The following is an 18,160-nucleotide window of genomic DNA, read 5'->3' as shown; positions in this document are numbered from 1 at the left end:
TATTGTTTTACTTATCTAGGTGAAATGTTAATATATATTGCTAAGAAGGAAGGAAGGGGATTCAGACCCTTTTTTTTTAAACAGCAGAGGCTGGGACTACAGAGGCTAAACCCAAATTACATCATGAATTGAGTCCCATGGGGTTTATCCCGGGGGTCTTCAAACGTGGCCCTTTTATGACTTGTGGACTTCAACTCCCAGAATTCCTCAGCCAAGCGTGCCTGGCAGAGGAATTCTGGGAGTTGAAGTCCACAAGTCATAAAAGGGCCACGTTTGAAGACCCCTGGTTTATCCTGTCAGTATGTGCCTTTAACTCGCTGGCAGAAAACATTCAGAATTTTTGTGGGTTGTCTTTTGTTTTGGTCTAAGTCTTAAGCGATGAAATATTGGACCTGACTCATTACAATTCAGTGACACCTCATGCTTTTCTAGAACAAGCCACAACTCTCAGTTTATTGCAGATAAATAACATCAGATTTGTCCAATTACTTTTCCCTCGGAAGGAGAAGACCAAAGAAGCAATAGCTAGCAACCAAATCCTTCGATGCAAAAATCACATCCTGGGTACTGTACAAAGCATTTGTCGTTCTGATTTAAGAAGCCCGCCCAAAATACATAAAAGGAGCCACGGGGAGGGGTGGAAAAGACTTTTGTGAATGTGTAATCACCATTTATTGTTCTTCAAAGAATTAGGAACCGAACAGAGGAAACTGTCAGCAGAAAAGAAAATATATATTTTTTTCTTTTCAGTCTTATTTTGTTTCATTTTGTCTTTTTTTTTAAACACTGTGGTTTCAAATCCTTTTCGAAAAAGGACGTTCAAGTATCTTTGTAGCAGAGGGCAGTCATAAAAAAATGTTTCATCTTTTTTATATAGTTTCTTTTTTTTAAAAAAAAAAAAAAAAGCAAGTCTACATTTTTTTTTCTGCACCCTTTTTGCTTTGGTAAGGCCAAGCCATGGATATAAAAACTGGTACGCAACGTAAAAATGGATCCGCCGGCTTCGAGTCGGGAGGCGCCGAGAATAAAACAATCTGCTTTCCATACACACCCAACCCTCATTTCCCCCCAAGAGACACACTTTTAAAAGACAGAGAATCATTACCGTTTAGCTTATAAGATCTCTGGCTTTAAAAGATTTCATATATATATGTATATGTATGTATGTATGTATATATATATATATATACACACACATATATATACATATACATATATACATATATGTATCTATATATATCTTTTAAGTCAATGAAACCCTCGTAGTCCACTCCAATTTCTTTGTGGCAGCTGTTTCCATCTATAATACAAGGTTCTGAAGAAAAAAAACCAACAAAAAAAGAAAAGAAAAAACAACAACATAGGATATGAAGTATCCCCTCGAAACATAAAAGGGACACGTCCAACAACGTAAAATTTCAACGTGCCGACAAAGAAATGAAATTTGCTACTGGATTGTGAATTAATTCTTCGTGTGTGTGTGTGTGTGTGTGTGTGTGTGTGTGTGTGTGTGTGTGTGTGTGTGTGTGGAGGGGTGGCTTACCAATTTTTTTTTAAAAAAGATTTCTAATAGAAAAATACGATCCCCCATCCCTCCCCTTTTTAATACTCCTCGCAGGCACGTTTGCTTTCCCCCCACCCCCAAGATTCCTCTTTTTTTTGGGGGGGGGGGTGTTCAGAGAAGCCATCTTTTCCATAGACAGGGAAGGTTTTCCTTCACCTTGAGGAGAAAAAACCAAAAAAAAAAACCAACAACGGGAGGGCAGGACTGTGCAGGCGGAGAGATGACGAGAGAAAGAAATAAAAAAGGTCCGGGTGGTTAGCAGCAAAACATTCAAAGTTCCAACCACTATCAAATTTTAACGGAGATCTGGCAATATATTGTGTTTTTTTAAAAAAACAAACAAAACCGCACGTGCACGCCCGCACGCACACACACACACACACACACACCGAGGGCTGTGCCGACCCAGATCCACGTCGTTGACTGAACCGAATTCGGCCGTTACGAACCTCGGCCACGAAATGGAGGGGGTCCCGTTTCAGAACAACAAGGGACCCTGCTGAAACCCACTCACAATGCTATTTGACTGCCGATGTATCGCTTAAAAGTTATGTACAAGGGTTAAGCTGCGTTGGCGGTTGGCGCCTCTCCCCCTCCGCCTCGCCCATGAGGTCCCAACGTCCTTGGCGGTAGCAGCAGGCACGGCGGGAGTCCCGGCGAGGCGTCAGCTCCCCACAGTTTTGGCAATTCCCCCTTCGCCTCGATCCGTCTCGCCCTTGCTCTCCGCAGTTTGCCTCGGCGTGTGCTGCCGGGGTGGGGGGGGGAGTGTTGGGGGGGGGTGACCTCAGTGATCGGGATGCTGTTTGTCCCTCATCCAAGCTTGGATTTGCTCTTTCAGCTCAGGCACTAGAAATAAAAAAGGGGGGGTGGGATGGGGGGAGATCAATGGGGTTTCTTTGGAACAAGCAAGCGGTCCTTACGAGTCTTAAGAATGGATTTTTTTTAAAAAAAGCCAACAACACTGTGGGGAAGAGGAACCAGTCGTACCTCTCCCCCCCCCATGCGCTGATGATGTAACCGAGCTGGTTCGTGAGAGGTCTCCAGGAGGAGAAAACGAGCTCGGCGGACACCCCACGCACCGGGAAAGGCGACCGGACGTTTCAAATTGCGCTCCGGATCTGAAACCCAAGCTACCTGGCTCCAGCATGTTTTCCGTTAGTGTCTGGCGATTGAAGGGATCCGTGGAGGAGTTGAGAAGGTGTCGGAGAATGACCGAGCGATCCATGATGGTTCCCGACGGCAACCGGACAGGGTCGGTCATTAAGGTGTCCATGAGCGGATCTGAAGGGACAAGAGTCAACTTGTTGACGGGGTGTTGAAGGTAGACGCTCGACAAGTAAGCCAAGCCGCGCCCAGGCAGGATTTAAAGGACTGGTTGAAAACTACACGGCCTTCCTTTTTTTTTTTTGTTCGTTGGACTGCTTAAGATCGCCTTGGCTTACCTCGAAATTCATCCGGAGCATCGCTGTAGTCGATTTCGGCGCGGGCGTTCTTGGCCACGATTTCGTCCACTTTCTCCGCCAGCAGCTTGAATTTTTCTATTGCTATGGTTGACTTGATGCCAGCTTTCCTCATCTTTGAAATCACCTCCTCAAACAGCTCCTTGCTGTAAGACCTCTGCAGAGACAACAAAATAAAGACTATGAAAGCCGCCAAGCCGAGTCAGAGGCCACGATGAGAAAACTCAAATCTCTCAACACCCGGACAGACTCGAAACTCGTGGTTTCAACAGGGGGGGGGGGGGGAACCACGGTGAGCATGCTAGAGCAAGCTAAATCCAAAAACCTTAGGGGATTCCTGGAAATTTGGCATTCGGACAATCAGCCATCAGCGGACACCTTGAGATAAACCGCATTTACGTACCGCTCCGATAAAAAAAGCTAAGGAAACCGAAAGTTCAGTGCACCTTCTCCCCATTTGTAAGCAGGGATTAACCCCAGACAGTCAAGCAGAAATCAATCCCCTAATTAAGCAACGGCCGAGGAGAAAACCGTACACAATTAACACATTTATAAATGCGCACAACAAAAGTTAGACACTGTCATTAAAAAAAATGGTCCCAGGAAAATCCAAATGATTTTAGATTAGATTAGATTAACTGCTTAAAGTTGACTAAATCTATCTGTATCGAGTCTAACTGAATGGCTGTTATCCATCTTGAAACTTGTTCGCCCCTCTACAATCTGTCTGAGCAGCTATTGGGCTCTTTCAGGAGCAGACCAATGCTAAAATAGATCGGGTTTGTTTTTTTGCATTTTGGATATTCTTTCTTGAAGTCTAGCTTTCTAACCACAAGTCTGACGTCTCGCCCGTAATGCACGGTCAGAAAGACATATGGTCGAGTTCCCCAAAATTTGGCACACTGAAGTCAACCACTCCGCGTGCCTTACCGATTATTTCCCTCTCGTTTAATTTCCTGTTTGGAGAGAATGCAAGTGGGAAACTCCCTGGTGTAACCGTCACCTAACAACTCCAGTTACTGACAATTCCGCATCGACCCAAGGGTCGGAAATGTGTGTGGTTTTCAACGGGAGTTGTGAGTGCTCCACCTAGGAGCAAAGGCGTAGCAGCTCTTTGAGAGAGCTCTCTCTCTCTAGGACTCCACGGCAAAACACCAGCTAAAGGAGATTTACTGGTAAAACAGAGCTGCCAGCCAGTTCGAAAGGATCCACCCCTCTTTTAAGAAAAGACGGCTTGAGCAATTCTGACTTTCCTACAAGGAGTTAACGCCTCGGATGGCGGCTGTGTTGTAGACAAAAGCCATCAGAAGCATCTTTGGCACACTGTTGGGTCAGTTTGCAAAGCTCCTGCGGGAGAGGGAAGAGAGAATTTGCTGGGCGCTCGCCAGCTGAATGCAGCATTGCTGCAGAGAACCCCTCTCGAGTCGTAACGCGCCCGGCAAAGCCAGCAGCTCCCAGAAGGGAGGGAAAAGTTTCCTCTTGGCCAGCTTCCGAGGGCCCTGCGGCCAACCCAGCGCAGGAAACCGAAGGGGGTCGACCGTCGCTCTCTGCTCACCGTTCCATCACATCTACTGCCCACTTCCAAAAGTGATGCAGATTTATCTGCAGTGCAGCGAATCCTGAATCAGAGCACACCGCAGCGGGGAGGAAGTGAAAAAAGGACCTTTTGAGATTCTTCACGATAACTGGATGTTTTCCAGTCCAATCGGAATAAGAGCTGGAAGGGACCCCGGAGGTCTTCTAGTCCAACCCCCTGCTCAAGCACAGGAGGCCCTGTCTGTACCAGGGGTAGGCAACCTTGGCTCTTTTATGACTTGTGGACTTCCAATACCCAGAATTCCTGAACCAGCCAGGCTGACTCAGGAATTCTGGGCGTTGAAGTCCACAAGATACAAAAGGGCCAAGGTTGCCTACCCCTGCCCCATTTCAGACAAATGGTTGTCCATTCTCTTCTTGAAAGCCTCCAGTGATGGAGCACCCACAACTTCTGGAGGCAAGTCGTTACACTGATTAATTGTTCTCACTGTTAGGAAATTTCTCCTTAGTTCCAGGTTGCTTCTCTCCTTGTTTAGTTTTCATCCGCTGCTTCTTGTCCTGCCTTCAGGCGCTTTGGAAAATAAGTTGTACCCCCATCGTCTTTGTGGCAGCCCTTCAAATACTAGAATATTCCACCCCCCCTCCCCCGTGCTTCTGTGAAAGACATCCCATGATAATAAATGGAGTACTGCACAGGGTCACCCACATCCCCCAAGTCAAGGACAAAAAGCATTCAGGATATTCAGGAAGTATCAGCCACAGCCAAACTGCCCGGCCCGAAAAAAATGGAACCACGCACCCTCGGAAGGACTGGTTTAGTTGAAAAAGTATTAAGGACATAAAAGCTGAATTCAGAACATGCACAGTCCAAAAGCATTGTAATATTAGAAAGGCAGTAATTAGGTGGGGGGAGACCTGGAGAAAAAGTTAAAAATTTGCTTTTCCTAAAACCTTCCAGAAGAAAAGCACTTCAGGCTGGAAAATAGGAAACAGCGTTATCGTATTTTTTCCCAGGTGGACCAATTCAGCTAACGCCGAACTGTTCTTCCTCGATGCCCGGTGCTCTGATTGTTAATTGTTAATCAGAGAGCTGGAAAAGGTGTTTAAAACAAACCAAGATCCAGGTTAATTTGGCACCGTCCTAAAGAACGTATGCCAACCATTTCGTTTTGCTTCAAATTTTAATCATCCAGGGATTTTGTTCAATTCCCTGGAGGAGATGGCTGGGTTTTCAACACCTTTCCCTCCCCCAAAGACTAGTAGTGCTCGCTTAGCGGCCACAATTAGGACCGGCCACTTGGTCGTTAAGTTAAGCAACCATCAAGGAAAACCGCAAAACTGGGCTTAGGATCGTACTTCGGCTTTGCTTTACAGACCTGCAAAGGTCATAAATGGGAGGGCTGTCCGTAACGTTATTTTTTTCATCTTTCTTTTTTCCCCCCACGTTTTGGCAAAGGGTTTCAAGAATCCCGTGGGAGGATTTGAAATGAGACATGGATGTTCTGCCCGGATAGTAAAAGGGTCTTACGCTGGGATGGTGGTGGGAGATTTGGGCCTGCCACCACATCTCTTCCCGGCTGGGACGTGGGTCTGCCACTCACCTGATCATCCGCGATCGCTTTGGCGAAACGGGCGCAATCCAGCTGCAGGTAGATGTCCGTCAGCTGGTCCAGAAGCTTCTTTGGTTCAAAGCCGTACTTCTCGGGATTTTCGACTTTCAGATCGCGGCATTTCGGGCCGCACAACTGCTGAAGGTTGAAGTTCAGCATCGCAGCCAGCCGCGGCCCGAGTTCCTGTCCACGGGAAATCGCAGAGTGTAGGTGTGGGAGAGAAGCCATAGCAACATTACTTATCTGGGCCCTCGTTTTATTGACCCCGGAAGGATGGAAAGCGGAGTCAATTTTGAGCCGGTCAAGATCGAACTGCTGGCAGCGGGCAGTTTAGCCTGCAATGTTGCATTCTAAGCCTGCCGCCACCAGGGCTCTTATAGCCACAGCACCTAGACTTATATACCGTTTCACAGTGCTTCACAGCCCTCTCTCTAAGCGGTTTACAGAGTCAGCCTATGGTCCCCCAACCATCTGGGTCCTCGTTTTAACGGCCTCAGAAGGATGGAAGGCTGAGTTCAAACAGCCGGCAGTCGGCAGAGGTAGCCTGCAGTACTGCATTCTAACCACTGCGCTACAAAGGCGCTGTGGTTAATCCAATCCAGTGGTGGCGAAACCTGTGGCACGTGTGCCAGAGGCGGCACCCAGAGCCCTCCCTGTGGGCACGCATGCCGTCGCCCCAGCACCGCCTCCCCCTCCTCACCAGCAGCCCCCCCCAGAGGAGAGTCGCCCCCGGACACAGCCCGCACAGAGCAGCGCAGCCAAGGACATGGCAGCCGGGCAGCAGGGACAAGACTCAGCCCTTGTGCCGTCACGCACAGATGATGTTGCGGGGTGCGGGCGGAGGGTGTGGCCTCCATGGCGCTGCTGGGTGATGTGCTGCAGCGGGCCATGGAGGCGGTGGGTGGCCCTGCGGGCAGGCGGGGTGGAGTGGCGCGCGGGGGCAGTTTTGGGGCACTCGGGTCTCCAAAAGATTCGCCATCACTGGACTCTTGATTAGAGGCTAACCGTTTATAATATGCAATCTGGACTTTGCAACCTGGACTTGGCCGTGGATCCAGAAGAGCTGGCTCTCGGACCCGCCGCAGAAGATGGCCTGGAAGCCAAGCCGAAGCTTGCTTGCTTCCTTCCAACTCTTTCCCTCTACGGTCCTACTCACAGGCCTGAGGAAAGGCTTCTGGACTTGCTTGGTGAGGATGTGAAACATGTCCACCGTTTCTGTGGCCAGAGCCAGGTAGGAGCGCGAGACCCTCTCGTCCTGAGCCAGCTGGGACTGCCGGGCCTGTTGCTGATCCTAGGAAGGGAAGAGCCACCGAGGGAATATTTTACAACCCCTCTGATCCTCACAACCTGTAAGCCACCCAGGAATCGTGTGCGGCCGAGTGCTGAAGAAGGAATGTTTCCGAATGCCGGCGTTGGGGAAGACTCTTGAGAATCCCTCGGATTTTTTTTAAAAAATCCCATTTATATCCCGCCCTTCTCCGAAGACTCAGGGCGGCTTACAATCTAAGAAGCACAAACCAATGTGCTTAGCAATAGCCTTCATTCTATTTATATGCCTGCTTATTAGGGCTTTCCCCCCCCACCCCCAAGCGACATTTTTTTTTACAAAGTCAGCTTATTGCCCCCAACAATCTGAGTCCTCATTTTACCTACCTCGGAAGGATGGAAGGCTGAGTCAACCTTGAGCCTGGTGGGACTCGAACCTGCACTAACTGCAGGCAGCTGGTGTTACTTAAGGAGGCATTAGCCCACTGCTCCACCAAGGCTCTTGGATTGCAAGATCCAATTAGTCGATCTTCAAGGAAATCAACCGTGACTGTTTTTTATTTTTTCGGAAGGACGCCTATGTAAGCCGAAGCTCAAAGACTTTGGCCACCTAATGAGAAGGGAGGACTTCTTGGAGAAGACCCCGAGGTTGGGAAGGGCGAAAGGCAGGAGGAGAAGGGGGCAGCGGCGGAGATGGATAGATGGTGCTATCGACACGAGGAACGTGAATTTGGGCCAACTCCGGCAGACAGTGGAGGACGGGGAGGGGGCGGCCTGGCATGCTATGACCCAAGGGGTCGTGGACAGTCCGGACACAACCTAGCGGCTAGCAGCCGCAATAAAAAAGCCGCCCAGGTCCACCAGCTCACCCTGGGGAGGAGATCCCACTGCTCCTTGTTTTTCATCTCCTCCTGCACTTCGTGGATCCTCTTGAGGGACTCCAGGCTCTCATCCAGCAGAAACGTCGTGTCGTTGATCAGCATATTGATGTAGCGAACAAACTGCTTGCCGGAGCTGGGGAGGGGGGAGAAAATAGAGGGGGGTGGGGAGAGAAAGACAACTGGATGGATTTCTTAGCTCTGATAAAGGAGGGTGACGCCAGGCAGATCAATCTGAGCAACACCCAATCCCTGCTCAGCAGTTTGAAATGTCCTGGCATCCATCTCGCCTTCTTCAAAGCGGGAATAAGAACTTGTCCTGTTGGGGAAATGCTTAGCGCGGCAAAAACAAAACAAAAAAACCCCACATCCCACCTCTGTGTGGTACAATCGCTGTAAAACCATCTCACACTGACTTTTCTGCTGCCCTCAAGTTTTAAAAAAATCATCTGGTCCTTTCCTGGAGACACAGCCAGCCCTGTGTCCAGAGTCTATTTTTCCACGACTCTCCAATCCAGAACAAGCCGACATGTAGCGAGACACTCACTTGAACTCTTCCATGAAAGTTCCATGGTGACCGATGTTCTGCCACAAGCTTTTGAAGATGGTGCTGATGTGATAACGGATTGTAAATTTGTCGTAGAATTCGCTGGTGGCCCCGGTGTGCTCCACGTCTGAGCGGGAGAGAGAGAGAAAAAAGAGAGAGAGAGATGAAGAAGAGTTGTAGCCTCCACGCACCCCCGAGGGTGCCAGGTTTAAGCAACGGCGGACACATTCGCACAACACCGTAAGCCAAGATGGGGCTGGGTGGCTTGCAGGCCAGCAGGTTGTGGGAACTCAGCTGGTTAGAGCCGCCGGGAGCTTAATTCGGTTCGAGCTTAGCAACTTTTCAGACGGGGGGGGCTCAACTCCGATGCCGGCTGGGGAATTCTGGGAGTTGAAGTCGACCCATCTTAAACTTGCCACAACTGAGAAAGGAGAAGAGGAGATACAGGTAGTCCTCGCCTTAGGACCACAGCTCAGCCCGGCGTTTCTGTTGCTAAGTGGGACATTTGTGAAGTGAGCTTTTGCCATTTTACGGCCTTCCTTGGCACGGTTGTTAAGCGAGTCGGGGAATTAGCAATACGGTTGCTGAGTATGCTTATCGGAAGGTCGCCAAAGGGGATTCCCACAAACAGTGCAGCCGTCATTAATACGAGTTGGTTACAAAAGCGTCCGAATTCTGATCGCACGCCAGGGGGTGTGTGCCGCAAGGGTCCCAAGGGTGAAAAAGGGGCCGTGATGTCACTTTTTCCAGCGTGGTTGTAACTTTGAATGGTCGCTATTGTCAGCCGAGGACCGCCTGTGTTGTCGTGGTGTAGGGCTTCGTTGCCTGAGCTGCGCGATTTGTGCGTGTCCAGCCGGGGTGTTCACCCACCTGTGTAAAACTTCATTAGGGAAGGAACTAGCAACTTGACGGAGAGCGGGTGGTTTTCGATCATCTCGAAGAACTTCTGGGTGCGGGGCTGGACGGCTGGGTTGGTCATGAACATCACCTCCACCAGCTTGGCCACCAGGTAAGGGTTGCGGATGTAGTCCTGGTTGCAGAGCATCACCACGAGGAAGGTCACCAGCTCCTGGGTGCAAGGCTCGTAGAGTACCTGAGGCGAGTATCTGGAAAAGGGGGAGGGGGGAGGGGCAAGAAAGGAACAACGGAGGAAGGCTTGACAAGGGTAACAGCCAAAGCAGAGAGAGATGACGTCCAACCCATAATTAGAGCACTTATATATCACTTCATAATGCTTTACAGCCCTCTCTTGAGAGGCTTACAGACCCAATAATCTGGGTCCTCGTTTTATCGACCCCGGAAGGACGGAAGGCTTGAGTCAATTTTGAGAAGGTCAGGGTCCAACTGCTGGCAGTGGGCAGAGTTTGGCCTGTAATCCTGCATTCTAAGCACGGCGCCACCGGGGCTCTTGTAGCAAGAGCGCCTAGACTTGTATACCGCTTCACCCTGCTTTACAGCCCTCTCTAAGCAGTTGACGAAGTCGGCCTGCTGCCTCCACCCCCCACCCCAACAATCTGGATCCTCATTGGACCGACCTCGGAAGCATGGAAGGCCGGGTCGACCATGAGCCGATGAGGATCGAACTCCAGGCCGTGGGCAGAATTTAGCCTGAAACCACTGGTATCAGCCAGACTGCTGAAGATATCCCCTGGAAAGGTGGATTGGGGATCAAGGCAGGAGACAGTAGACTCCTTGCTTCAACTTTATTTTTATTTATCAATTGACATTTCAACCCACAAGAAATGAAGGCTTTGTTTGTTTGTTTTTCAACTTACTGTACAATAAAAAACAAAAATTCCGCAATATCTTCCACGTAAAACTCAGGCATCGCTGCAAAGACTTTTGGGACATCTGGATTTAAAGGCAGTTTTATGCTGCAGGCGGGAGAGAGGAAAAAAGAGATCCTTTTCTAATGGGAAAAAGACTCGCTTACTGACGGCCTACGACCATAATTCAAGATGGCGCTCTAAAAAATATTAGGATTGCCTCTGATGCCCGGATGTGCATTTTAGCACAGAATTTAGATCTAAGCACACCTTATCCCCTTTGACAAAGAGAGACTTTAGCTCAGGAATCCCCTATTTGCAGGCCGCGGATGGCACCGGTCCATGGTACGCCACGCAAACAAGCGAAGCCCGATCCACAGGATGCAGGCAGCATGGGAAAACCACACTCCCTCCGGTCCGCGGAAAACCCTTTCTCTGCTGAACCGGTCCCTGGTGCCCAAAAGGTTGGGGGGGGGGGCGCTGCTTTTAGCTGATTGGGCTTTTTGATCCCACAGTAGCCCAGCCCAGCAAGGGTCGGGGAAAACTCTGGGGTGTAACTCACTTAGGGTAGGCAGGATCGAGAATCCGAAGCAAGAGCTGGATCACCACGCTGTAAAAGTTGAGGCACCTCCGGAGAAAATTCTCATCTAGCAGGCCGGCGTCTGCACAAGCTTTGCACCGCACCAATCTCTGGGCAGGAGACGGTGAGAGCAAAATGAAGCGACGCCGCCTACAAGCTGTGTATAAAGTAGCCTCTGCCCGCCCCAGGACGGTGCCGCAAAGTGCCCGAGGGTTAGCCACACACCTTGAGTTGGGTTTTGCATCGCTTCAACATCTCCCGATGCCTAGTGGCGAGCGGAGAGTCCTTCCACTGACTTTCGTTATTCTTCAGGTCCTCCACGGTCCTGCGAAAACCGGAGAGCGTGAGTTGGGAGGATTTGGTTTAATCGGGACAAAAATGTCGGCGCTCAAACCATCGAAGAGGAGAACTGTAAAGAAATATAAGACTCAGAAATCACAGACTCCACATACCTTCCGGGAAGCTTAACAACTGTGCAGTGTGGTGGACAAGTGACAAATTTATTTATTTGGCGGGGGGAAAGGGGGGGGTTGAAAGAGAGTGGGAAATGGACTTAATACATCTAATTGAGGAATGATTTTTTTATTTTTGTTTTTAGTTTAATTTGGGGGGAAGATAAAATTGTTTTTGGACACTGGATATTGTACTCAATCAATCGGCAACTGAGATGTTATCAAGGAACAAACATGGATATTTGATCAGACACCAATTGGAGTTAATATTTGGGATGATTTGGGATTGAAGCCACAGTAAATGTTTGTTTTTTTAGTTGATTACAATAAGAGTTTGTCATTAACAGAGGGTTTTGGAATTTCAACCATGTCTTTCTCTTATTAGCCTTCACAATTTTTATTACTTTTGTACTTTTACATAACACGTTGCTGTTTTTTCGGTTAGCCGTTTTGCTATTAATATAGTTTATAGATGACAAGCTGACAATCTGTAAATAGATTTAGTAGCTGAACAGTTTAAAATTCTTTTGGCCGGTTTAGCAAGGGGTGGGAAACCAACATTGCTGTATTATACTAATCAGCATCCAAGGATGTTGTGTGTATATGTGTCTCTTTTCTTTTCTTTTTTTTTAGAATTTTTTTCCTCTTGAATGTCTTTTTTATTTTTATTTTTTATTTTTAAAATATTCTGGTGTATTTTGTATTCTGACCTTCTTTGAATTAACTAAAAGTTTCCACAAAGAAGGAGAGAACTGTCTGAAGCCAGACATATCCGAAGTCAGGAAAACGTACAAGAAGTGATGGGGGGGGGGAGGAGGAAAAATGGCGCAATTAAAAAGTTCTATTTTGCGTTGTGCTGTGCCAACAAAAAGTTGCAAGTCAACGCTTTTTTCCCCAAATTTCCCTTCCCTCTTTTTTCCATTCCCAATTCCCTGATTCCTTGGTTTTCATTTGTATTTCAAAGGAAAAGCCCTATTTTTTAAAAAAAAAAAAACATCTAAGGAAAAGGAAAAAAAATGGGTCACTTTTAGCTGAAAAGCATTCGTGCAAACTTGGGGCTGGTCAAAATATTTATTTCTTTGCGTTTTTATTTATGAGCCCCTCATTTCTCCAGCTTAACTCCCAAACCAGCTGGCCTAAAATAAATCCATTACAAACTAAGGCTCTACCAACGAGAACAGAAGCATCCCAATTCCTTTGATTGTTTCCAAGATAAGGGAGATGGGTGGGTGGTGGTGGGCAGATTATAGACCAGCCCTGCGGAGTCAACTTAAAACAGCTTCCAGGTCAGAAGTCAACCTAGCGAGTCTTCTTTCCAGCTTCTGACTTCTAAATGAAGCCTTCGAGGATTGGCTGGAGATGCTTGAAAAGGGATTTCAACCACTTCTGCTCCGCCGTTTTAAATAAGTTTGCGGCTGAGCGTACGTTTGAGCTTACAATGCTTGAAAAGCAAGGCAATTGGGGGGGGGGAAGGGGCCAGCGCAGGCTTTAAAAGGCACATCGGAACAAGGAGCTGCCTTATAAAGGCAGGAAAGCTGTACAGCCTGACGTAACCCAATCAATCTGCTTCTTTCTCCCTTCTCGGGGGTCTCTGGGAGCCCGGCCCCCTCCTCCTCCCCCCCCCCGGTCCTTTGCTGCCTACTCCTGCTCTCACAATGCCATCCATCCAGGCCAGGCTCTTGGCCGACCATTACGCAACCCCGCTTCAACAATGAAGCTATTGGCGAGCTCCGAGGCGGCTTTTCGGAGAGACACCCCCCCATGCACAGAGAATACCCACAATGCATGAGCTGACCGAGAGAGAAAGAAAGAAAGAAAAAAAACGCCTTCGCTATCTCCCACGGCCATCTGGAGTCGCCAAGCCACGGTGTGCCAAGTTCATCTGGGCACACCATGTTCCCACCGCACGTCAACGCTGCCCAGAGCTCTGCAAATGCCAATCTCCCCAGGCTCCGGGGGGGGGGGGGAAGGCTGGCACGCCGTTACACATCGGGCAAAGCTCCCATATGCATACAAAGCAGACCAAGTCTTCCCTCGCTCCCTCTTTTCTGACTACATAAACAACAAGGCAGGGTTCCCCTAAGAGAGTCTCTTTCTCGGCCACTTTAAAAAAAGGGCGAGCTAAGATGTTTAAAAAGAATGTCAAAACAAGGGTTGTTGGAAATGTAAACCAAAACCAGGCACTTGTTATCGCCTCCGGTGGACCTGCCCTAAAGCTAAAAGATTTGGGTCCAAACTACACGTGTGGTTAGAGAAAACGACCAAAACAAAAGAAACAAATAAAAACCATAGATCAGGGGTCTTCAAACTTGGCTACTTTAAGACTTGTGGACTTCAACTCCCAGAATTCCTCAGCCAGCTGTGCTGGCTGAGGAATTCTGGGAGTTGAAGTCCACAAGTCTTAAAGTTGCCAAGTTTGAAGACTCCTACCATAGATAGATAAGATAGATAGGTAGGTAGGTAGGTAGATAGATAGATAGATAGATAGATAGATAGATAGATAGATAGATAGATAGGCAGACAGGCAGAGACAGGATAGATAGATAGATGATAGATAGATGATAGATAGATAGATAGATAGATAGATAGATAGATAGATAGATAGGCAGACAGGCAGAGACAGGATGGATAGATAGATAGATAAGATAGATAGATAGATAGATAGATAGATAGATAGATAGATAGATAGATAGATAGATAGATAGATAGATAGATGATAGATGATAGATGATAGATGATAGATAGATAGATAGATAGGTAGGTAGGTAGGTAGGTAGGTAGGTAGGTAGGTAGGTAGGTAGATAGATAGGTAGGTAGGTAGGTAGGTAGGTAGGTAGGTAGGCAGGCAGGCAGGCAGGCAGGCAGGCAGGCTAGATAGATAGATAGATAGATAGATAGATAGATAGATAGATAGATAGATAGATAGATAGATAGATAGATAGATAGATAGATAGATTTTAAGCCAGAATTGTTTCTGTTCGGCCTAACGGGGGGAAACTATGAGAAAGATTGTATAGGCTTAATTTTACATCTATTAACCGCAGGAAGAATAGCATGGGCCCAGTATTGGGAAAATGAAAACTTAACCAACGGAGGAAGAACTCATTAAGAACATTTTAGATTGGGCGGAAATGGGACAGATTGACGTTAAAGAGGAAAGACGACCCAGTGTACTTTAGAACATGGGACAATTTTTTATCAATGGCTAAAAAAAACGAGTTAGAGAGAAAGGAACGTCACACGTACTATGTAACATTGAATATATACTAGTAAAGAGAAGCTTGAAGAAACATACTATTAAACTAACGTATTATGACATAGAAAGTAATCATTACTCATTGCTTTTTAAATACGTGAACCCAGACATAATTGTTAATCGCTCCGCCTTAATTCCAGGTTGCTTCTCTCTTTGTTCAGCTTGCCTCCATTGCTTCCTGCTCTGCCCTCAGGTGCTTTGGAGAATAAATAGGTTGACCCCCCCACCCCACCCCACCGCTCTTTTTTTGTGGCAGCCCCCTTAGAGATTGGAACATATCGCTATCATTTATTTATTATTTTGCTCAAATCCCCAAAACATCTAACAATGCATTTTTTTTTATTTTTTATTTATTTTGGTAACCTGTTCAGCTCCCGAATGGCTCGGAGTCGACGTATGTACCGACGGCAGCTCGGTAAGACGGAGAGGTGGTGGGCGTGCAGGGTCAGGAAGAAACATTCCGTTGGGAATTTTGGCTCGGAGAAGACAGACTGATCCCTGGCTGTGGGGGGAAAGGACAAAAAAAAAAAAGATAACAAGACGGTAAACGAAAAAAGGAGAAGAAAGTGAATTGGAACACGTCTGCCAGAGGATTGAAGCAGGGATCTATCTCATCTGTCAGGCAAGGCAATTCTCAATCGGTTGATTTCTTTTTATGTTTTATATCTCCTATCCACCCCTCGCCTGCAGAGCATCTTCAGGATCCGTCGGGATGGCAAAAACGATACGTGCCAAAAAAATTCACGGACGCTATGCAGGTAGGTCCTCGACGTAGGACCACAATTGGACCCAAAATTTCCGGTCGCTCAATGAACTGTCGTTCAAGTTGAGGACCGCACATAGGAAAACCACAGCAGGGAACAGAACACAGCAGGACCCAGATTGTTGGGGGCAATTAAGCTGACTTTGTAATAATGCCGCTTGGGGTGTGTGTGAAAGCCCTAATAAGCAGGCATATACATAGAATGAAGGCTACTGCTAAGCTTGTAAGCCGCCCTGAGTCTTTGGAGAAGGGCGGGATATAAATGGAATTAAAATAAAAAATAAATAAAAATAAAAATAAACCTCGTCCGAGGCATAAACAAATGCAGGCACCGCCCTGAGTAGAATTTTTCCGGTTCTGTCAAGCACGAGGCTTATTATTTTGTAAGCTCTCAGGAGCCGCTCGCTGGAAGTTGGCAGCACAAAAATATTAAGGCAGGTATTAAATTCATACTCGGATAGCAACAAGGGGGGGGGAACCACAGGGATAGATCCTGATAAAAAGAACAAGCCGTACCCCAAACAGGTTAGAATGCTCACTGTGAAAATAAAAAAAAACCTGGCAAGCCAACCCTAACAGCAATCCCTTTTCATTTTTCTTCGAAATCAGACGTCGCAAAGATTCGCACGCAAGAGGTAGGCTTTCTGAACTCTCAAATGCCAAAGGTAACGTTGAGAAGGGTGGTTTAGACCAGGGGGTTCCCAACCCACCCACCCCGGTTTGTGGACCGGTACCGGGCTGCGGCAGACCAGCAACCGGTCCGCACAAACAAGCAAAGCCTCGTCCGTGAGATGCAGGCAGCACACAAAACCACGCGCCCTCCGGTCCGCGGAAAAAACCCTTTCTCCTCGGAACCGGTCCCCGGTGCCCAAAAGGTTGGGGACCCTCGGGCTTAGACCTGTGTTTCTTAACCGTGGCGACTTTCAGATGCGTGGGCTTTGACTCCCAGAATCCCCCAGCTGGCTGGAGAATTCTGGGAGTTGAGGTCCACGCATCTGAAAGTCGCCACGGTTAAGAAACACTGACTTAACGATAGTTTCTATTGACCTCTCCCCGCCCGTTAAAAACCACCTCATGCAATTAAGCGGGGGGGGGGGGAGAAGCACTTTTCATGTTAGCCAAAGAAACCTGGTGCAGATTTCAGAAACGCCCTCAGCCCAAGCACAAAGGCCGAAAACCCGAGGTGAGCCCGTGCCCCCGCCCTGAACGGAAGCAGCACGCCGCACTCACACAGCTCCGCCATCCAGCCGCTGATGTCCTCCAAGGTGGCTTTCACCCGCGTTTCGTCCGCCGGCACCACGATCCGACACCGAGGATGGAAGATGTAGGACGGATCGACCGTCTCCAGCTTGATTTTGGTGCTCAGCTGCTGCAGCACCCAGAGGAAGTTCAGCATGAAGCCATCCGTGGAGACCAGCCGATCGTCCGCCTGCGTGCCCAACAGGGAGAAGTCAAAACAAGGAAAATTAAGACAGGTGGCATCGCAGTTTTCAAGTATCCTTCCCACAATTTTCATTCTAAATGGCTCTAAAGCGGGCTGCTTACAGCTTGACATTTTTCCTCTACCCTTTTGGTTGGCTTTCTGGAAAGTGGGGGAGGCAAAAAGTTGTGCTCAGCACCCGTTTGGAACGTCAAACTCACCTGCATTTGTGCCTTTTTAACGTTGGCGTTGACCACGGCTGCCATGTAGCTGAGGGCGGCTTCCCGCGTCTCTCCGTTGAGCAGAATACTGTGCAGGATCTTGAACAACTCTTGCTAAACGTTCGGCAAAGCGGAAAAGGACACACCTTTTACACCAAGGATCACGGACTTGAGGCCACAAGGATTCCCTTAATGAGTCTGCAGGGATTCTTCTAATATGGCAGGAATTTGCCCGTCTTAAACAAAGCAGCACTCTCTCACACAAGAGAGATAAATGCAGAGAGGGAAGAGAAACAATTCTTCCGTTTTTAATTCAGGGCTACACATTTCTGTGAGCAAGTGACCTCCCTTCCCTAAATCAAAGTGGAAACCGGAAGTTTCTCTTCAGCACACCTACCCTGGCAGATTCCAGGTAATGTTGCAGTGACTGGCTAACGACCCGCGTGTTTTCCAAAGTAATGGTAGGCCCAGAGAAATATTTCTCGACGACTCTAGGCTGAAAGGGCAAAACAACACAAAAACTCAATTGCGAGTGCAAATTCTACGCTGCCTCTGCACAAAACCTTGCGAGTGGGTCCATTTTGTGCTTCGTTTCTCTAGCCTCAACTACAGCCTGCTCTATGTTTGACCCCCCCAACCCTCCCAGACAGTAAAAAAGTAACTGTGGTATTTTGTTTTTCCACCATTCTTCTGATGCTCTTTCCCAAACGGGCTCATTTTCATGAGGAGACACACCAAGTGGTCAAGGGTGGTCAAGGGTGGTCAACATAGATCAACCATTGTCAACAGTGGTCAACAGTGGTCAACCACAGTCAACGGTGGTCAACAGAAGTCAACAGTG

General features: G+C 47.9%; 1 protein-coding gene across 3 annotated transcripts in view; it reads right to left on the bottom strand.

The window, feature by feature from the left end:
* Positions 1-894: 894 nt before the first annotated feature.
* The window catches only part of UBE4B (ubiquitination factor E4B), a 36,155-nt gene continuing 18,889 nt past the window's right edge, over positions 895-18,160 (bottom strand). For all 3 annotated transcript variants that reach the window (XM_083375600.1, XM_083375599.1, XM_083375601.1), the window contains 15 exons: positions 17,717-17,815; positions 17,320-17,433; positions 16,909-17,107; positions 15,279-15,417; positions 11,433-11,532; positions 11,190-11,317; positions 10,637-10,735; positions 9,732-9,967; positions 8,862-8,988; positions 8,306-8,450; positions 7,327-7,461; positions 6,162-6,353; positions 3,007-3,181; positions 2,699-2,845; positions 895-2,410 (listed from right to left, as the gene is read on the bottom strand). In XM_083375600.1, coding sequence (XP_083231726.1) covers positions 2,349-2,410; positions 2,699-2,845; positions 3,007-3,181; positions 6,162-6,353; positions 7,327-7,461; positions 8,306-8,450; positions 8,862-8,988; positions 9,732-9,967; positions 10,637-10,735; positions 11,190-11,317; positions 11,433-11,532; positions 15,279-15,417; positions 16,909-17,107; positions 17,320-17,433; positions 17,717-17,815 — 2,097 coding nt within the window. In that variant the 3' untranslated portion in view covers positions 895-2,348. The remainder of the gene's footprint in view (positions 2,411-2,698; positions 2,846-3,006; positions 3,182-6,161; positions 6,354-7,326; positions 7,462-8,305; positions 8,451-8,861; positions 8,989-9,731; positions 9,968-10,636; positions 10,736-11,189; positions 11,318-11,432; positions 11,533-15,278; positions 15,418-16,908; positions 17,108-17,319; positions 17,434-17,716; positions 17,816-18,160) is intronic.

The sequence above is a fragment of the Vipera ursinii genome (genome assembly GCF_947247035.1).
Source record: "Vipera ursinii genome assembly, chromosome: 17".
Lineage (NCBI taxonomy): Eukaryota > Metazoa > Chordata > Lepidosauria > Squamata > Viperidae > Vipera > Vipera ursinii.
Note: the sequence above shows the minus strand (reverse complement) of the source record. Positions and strands in the feature narration are given on the sequence as shown.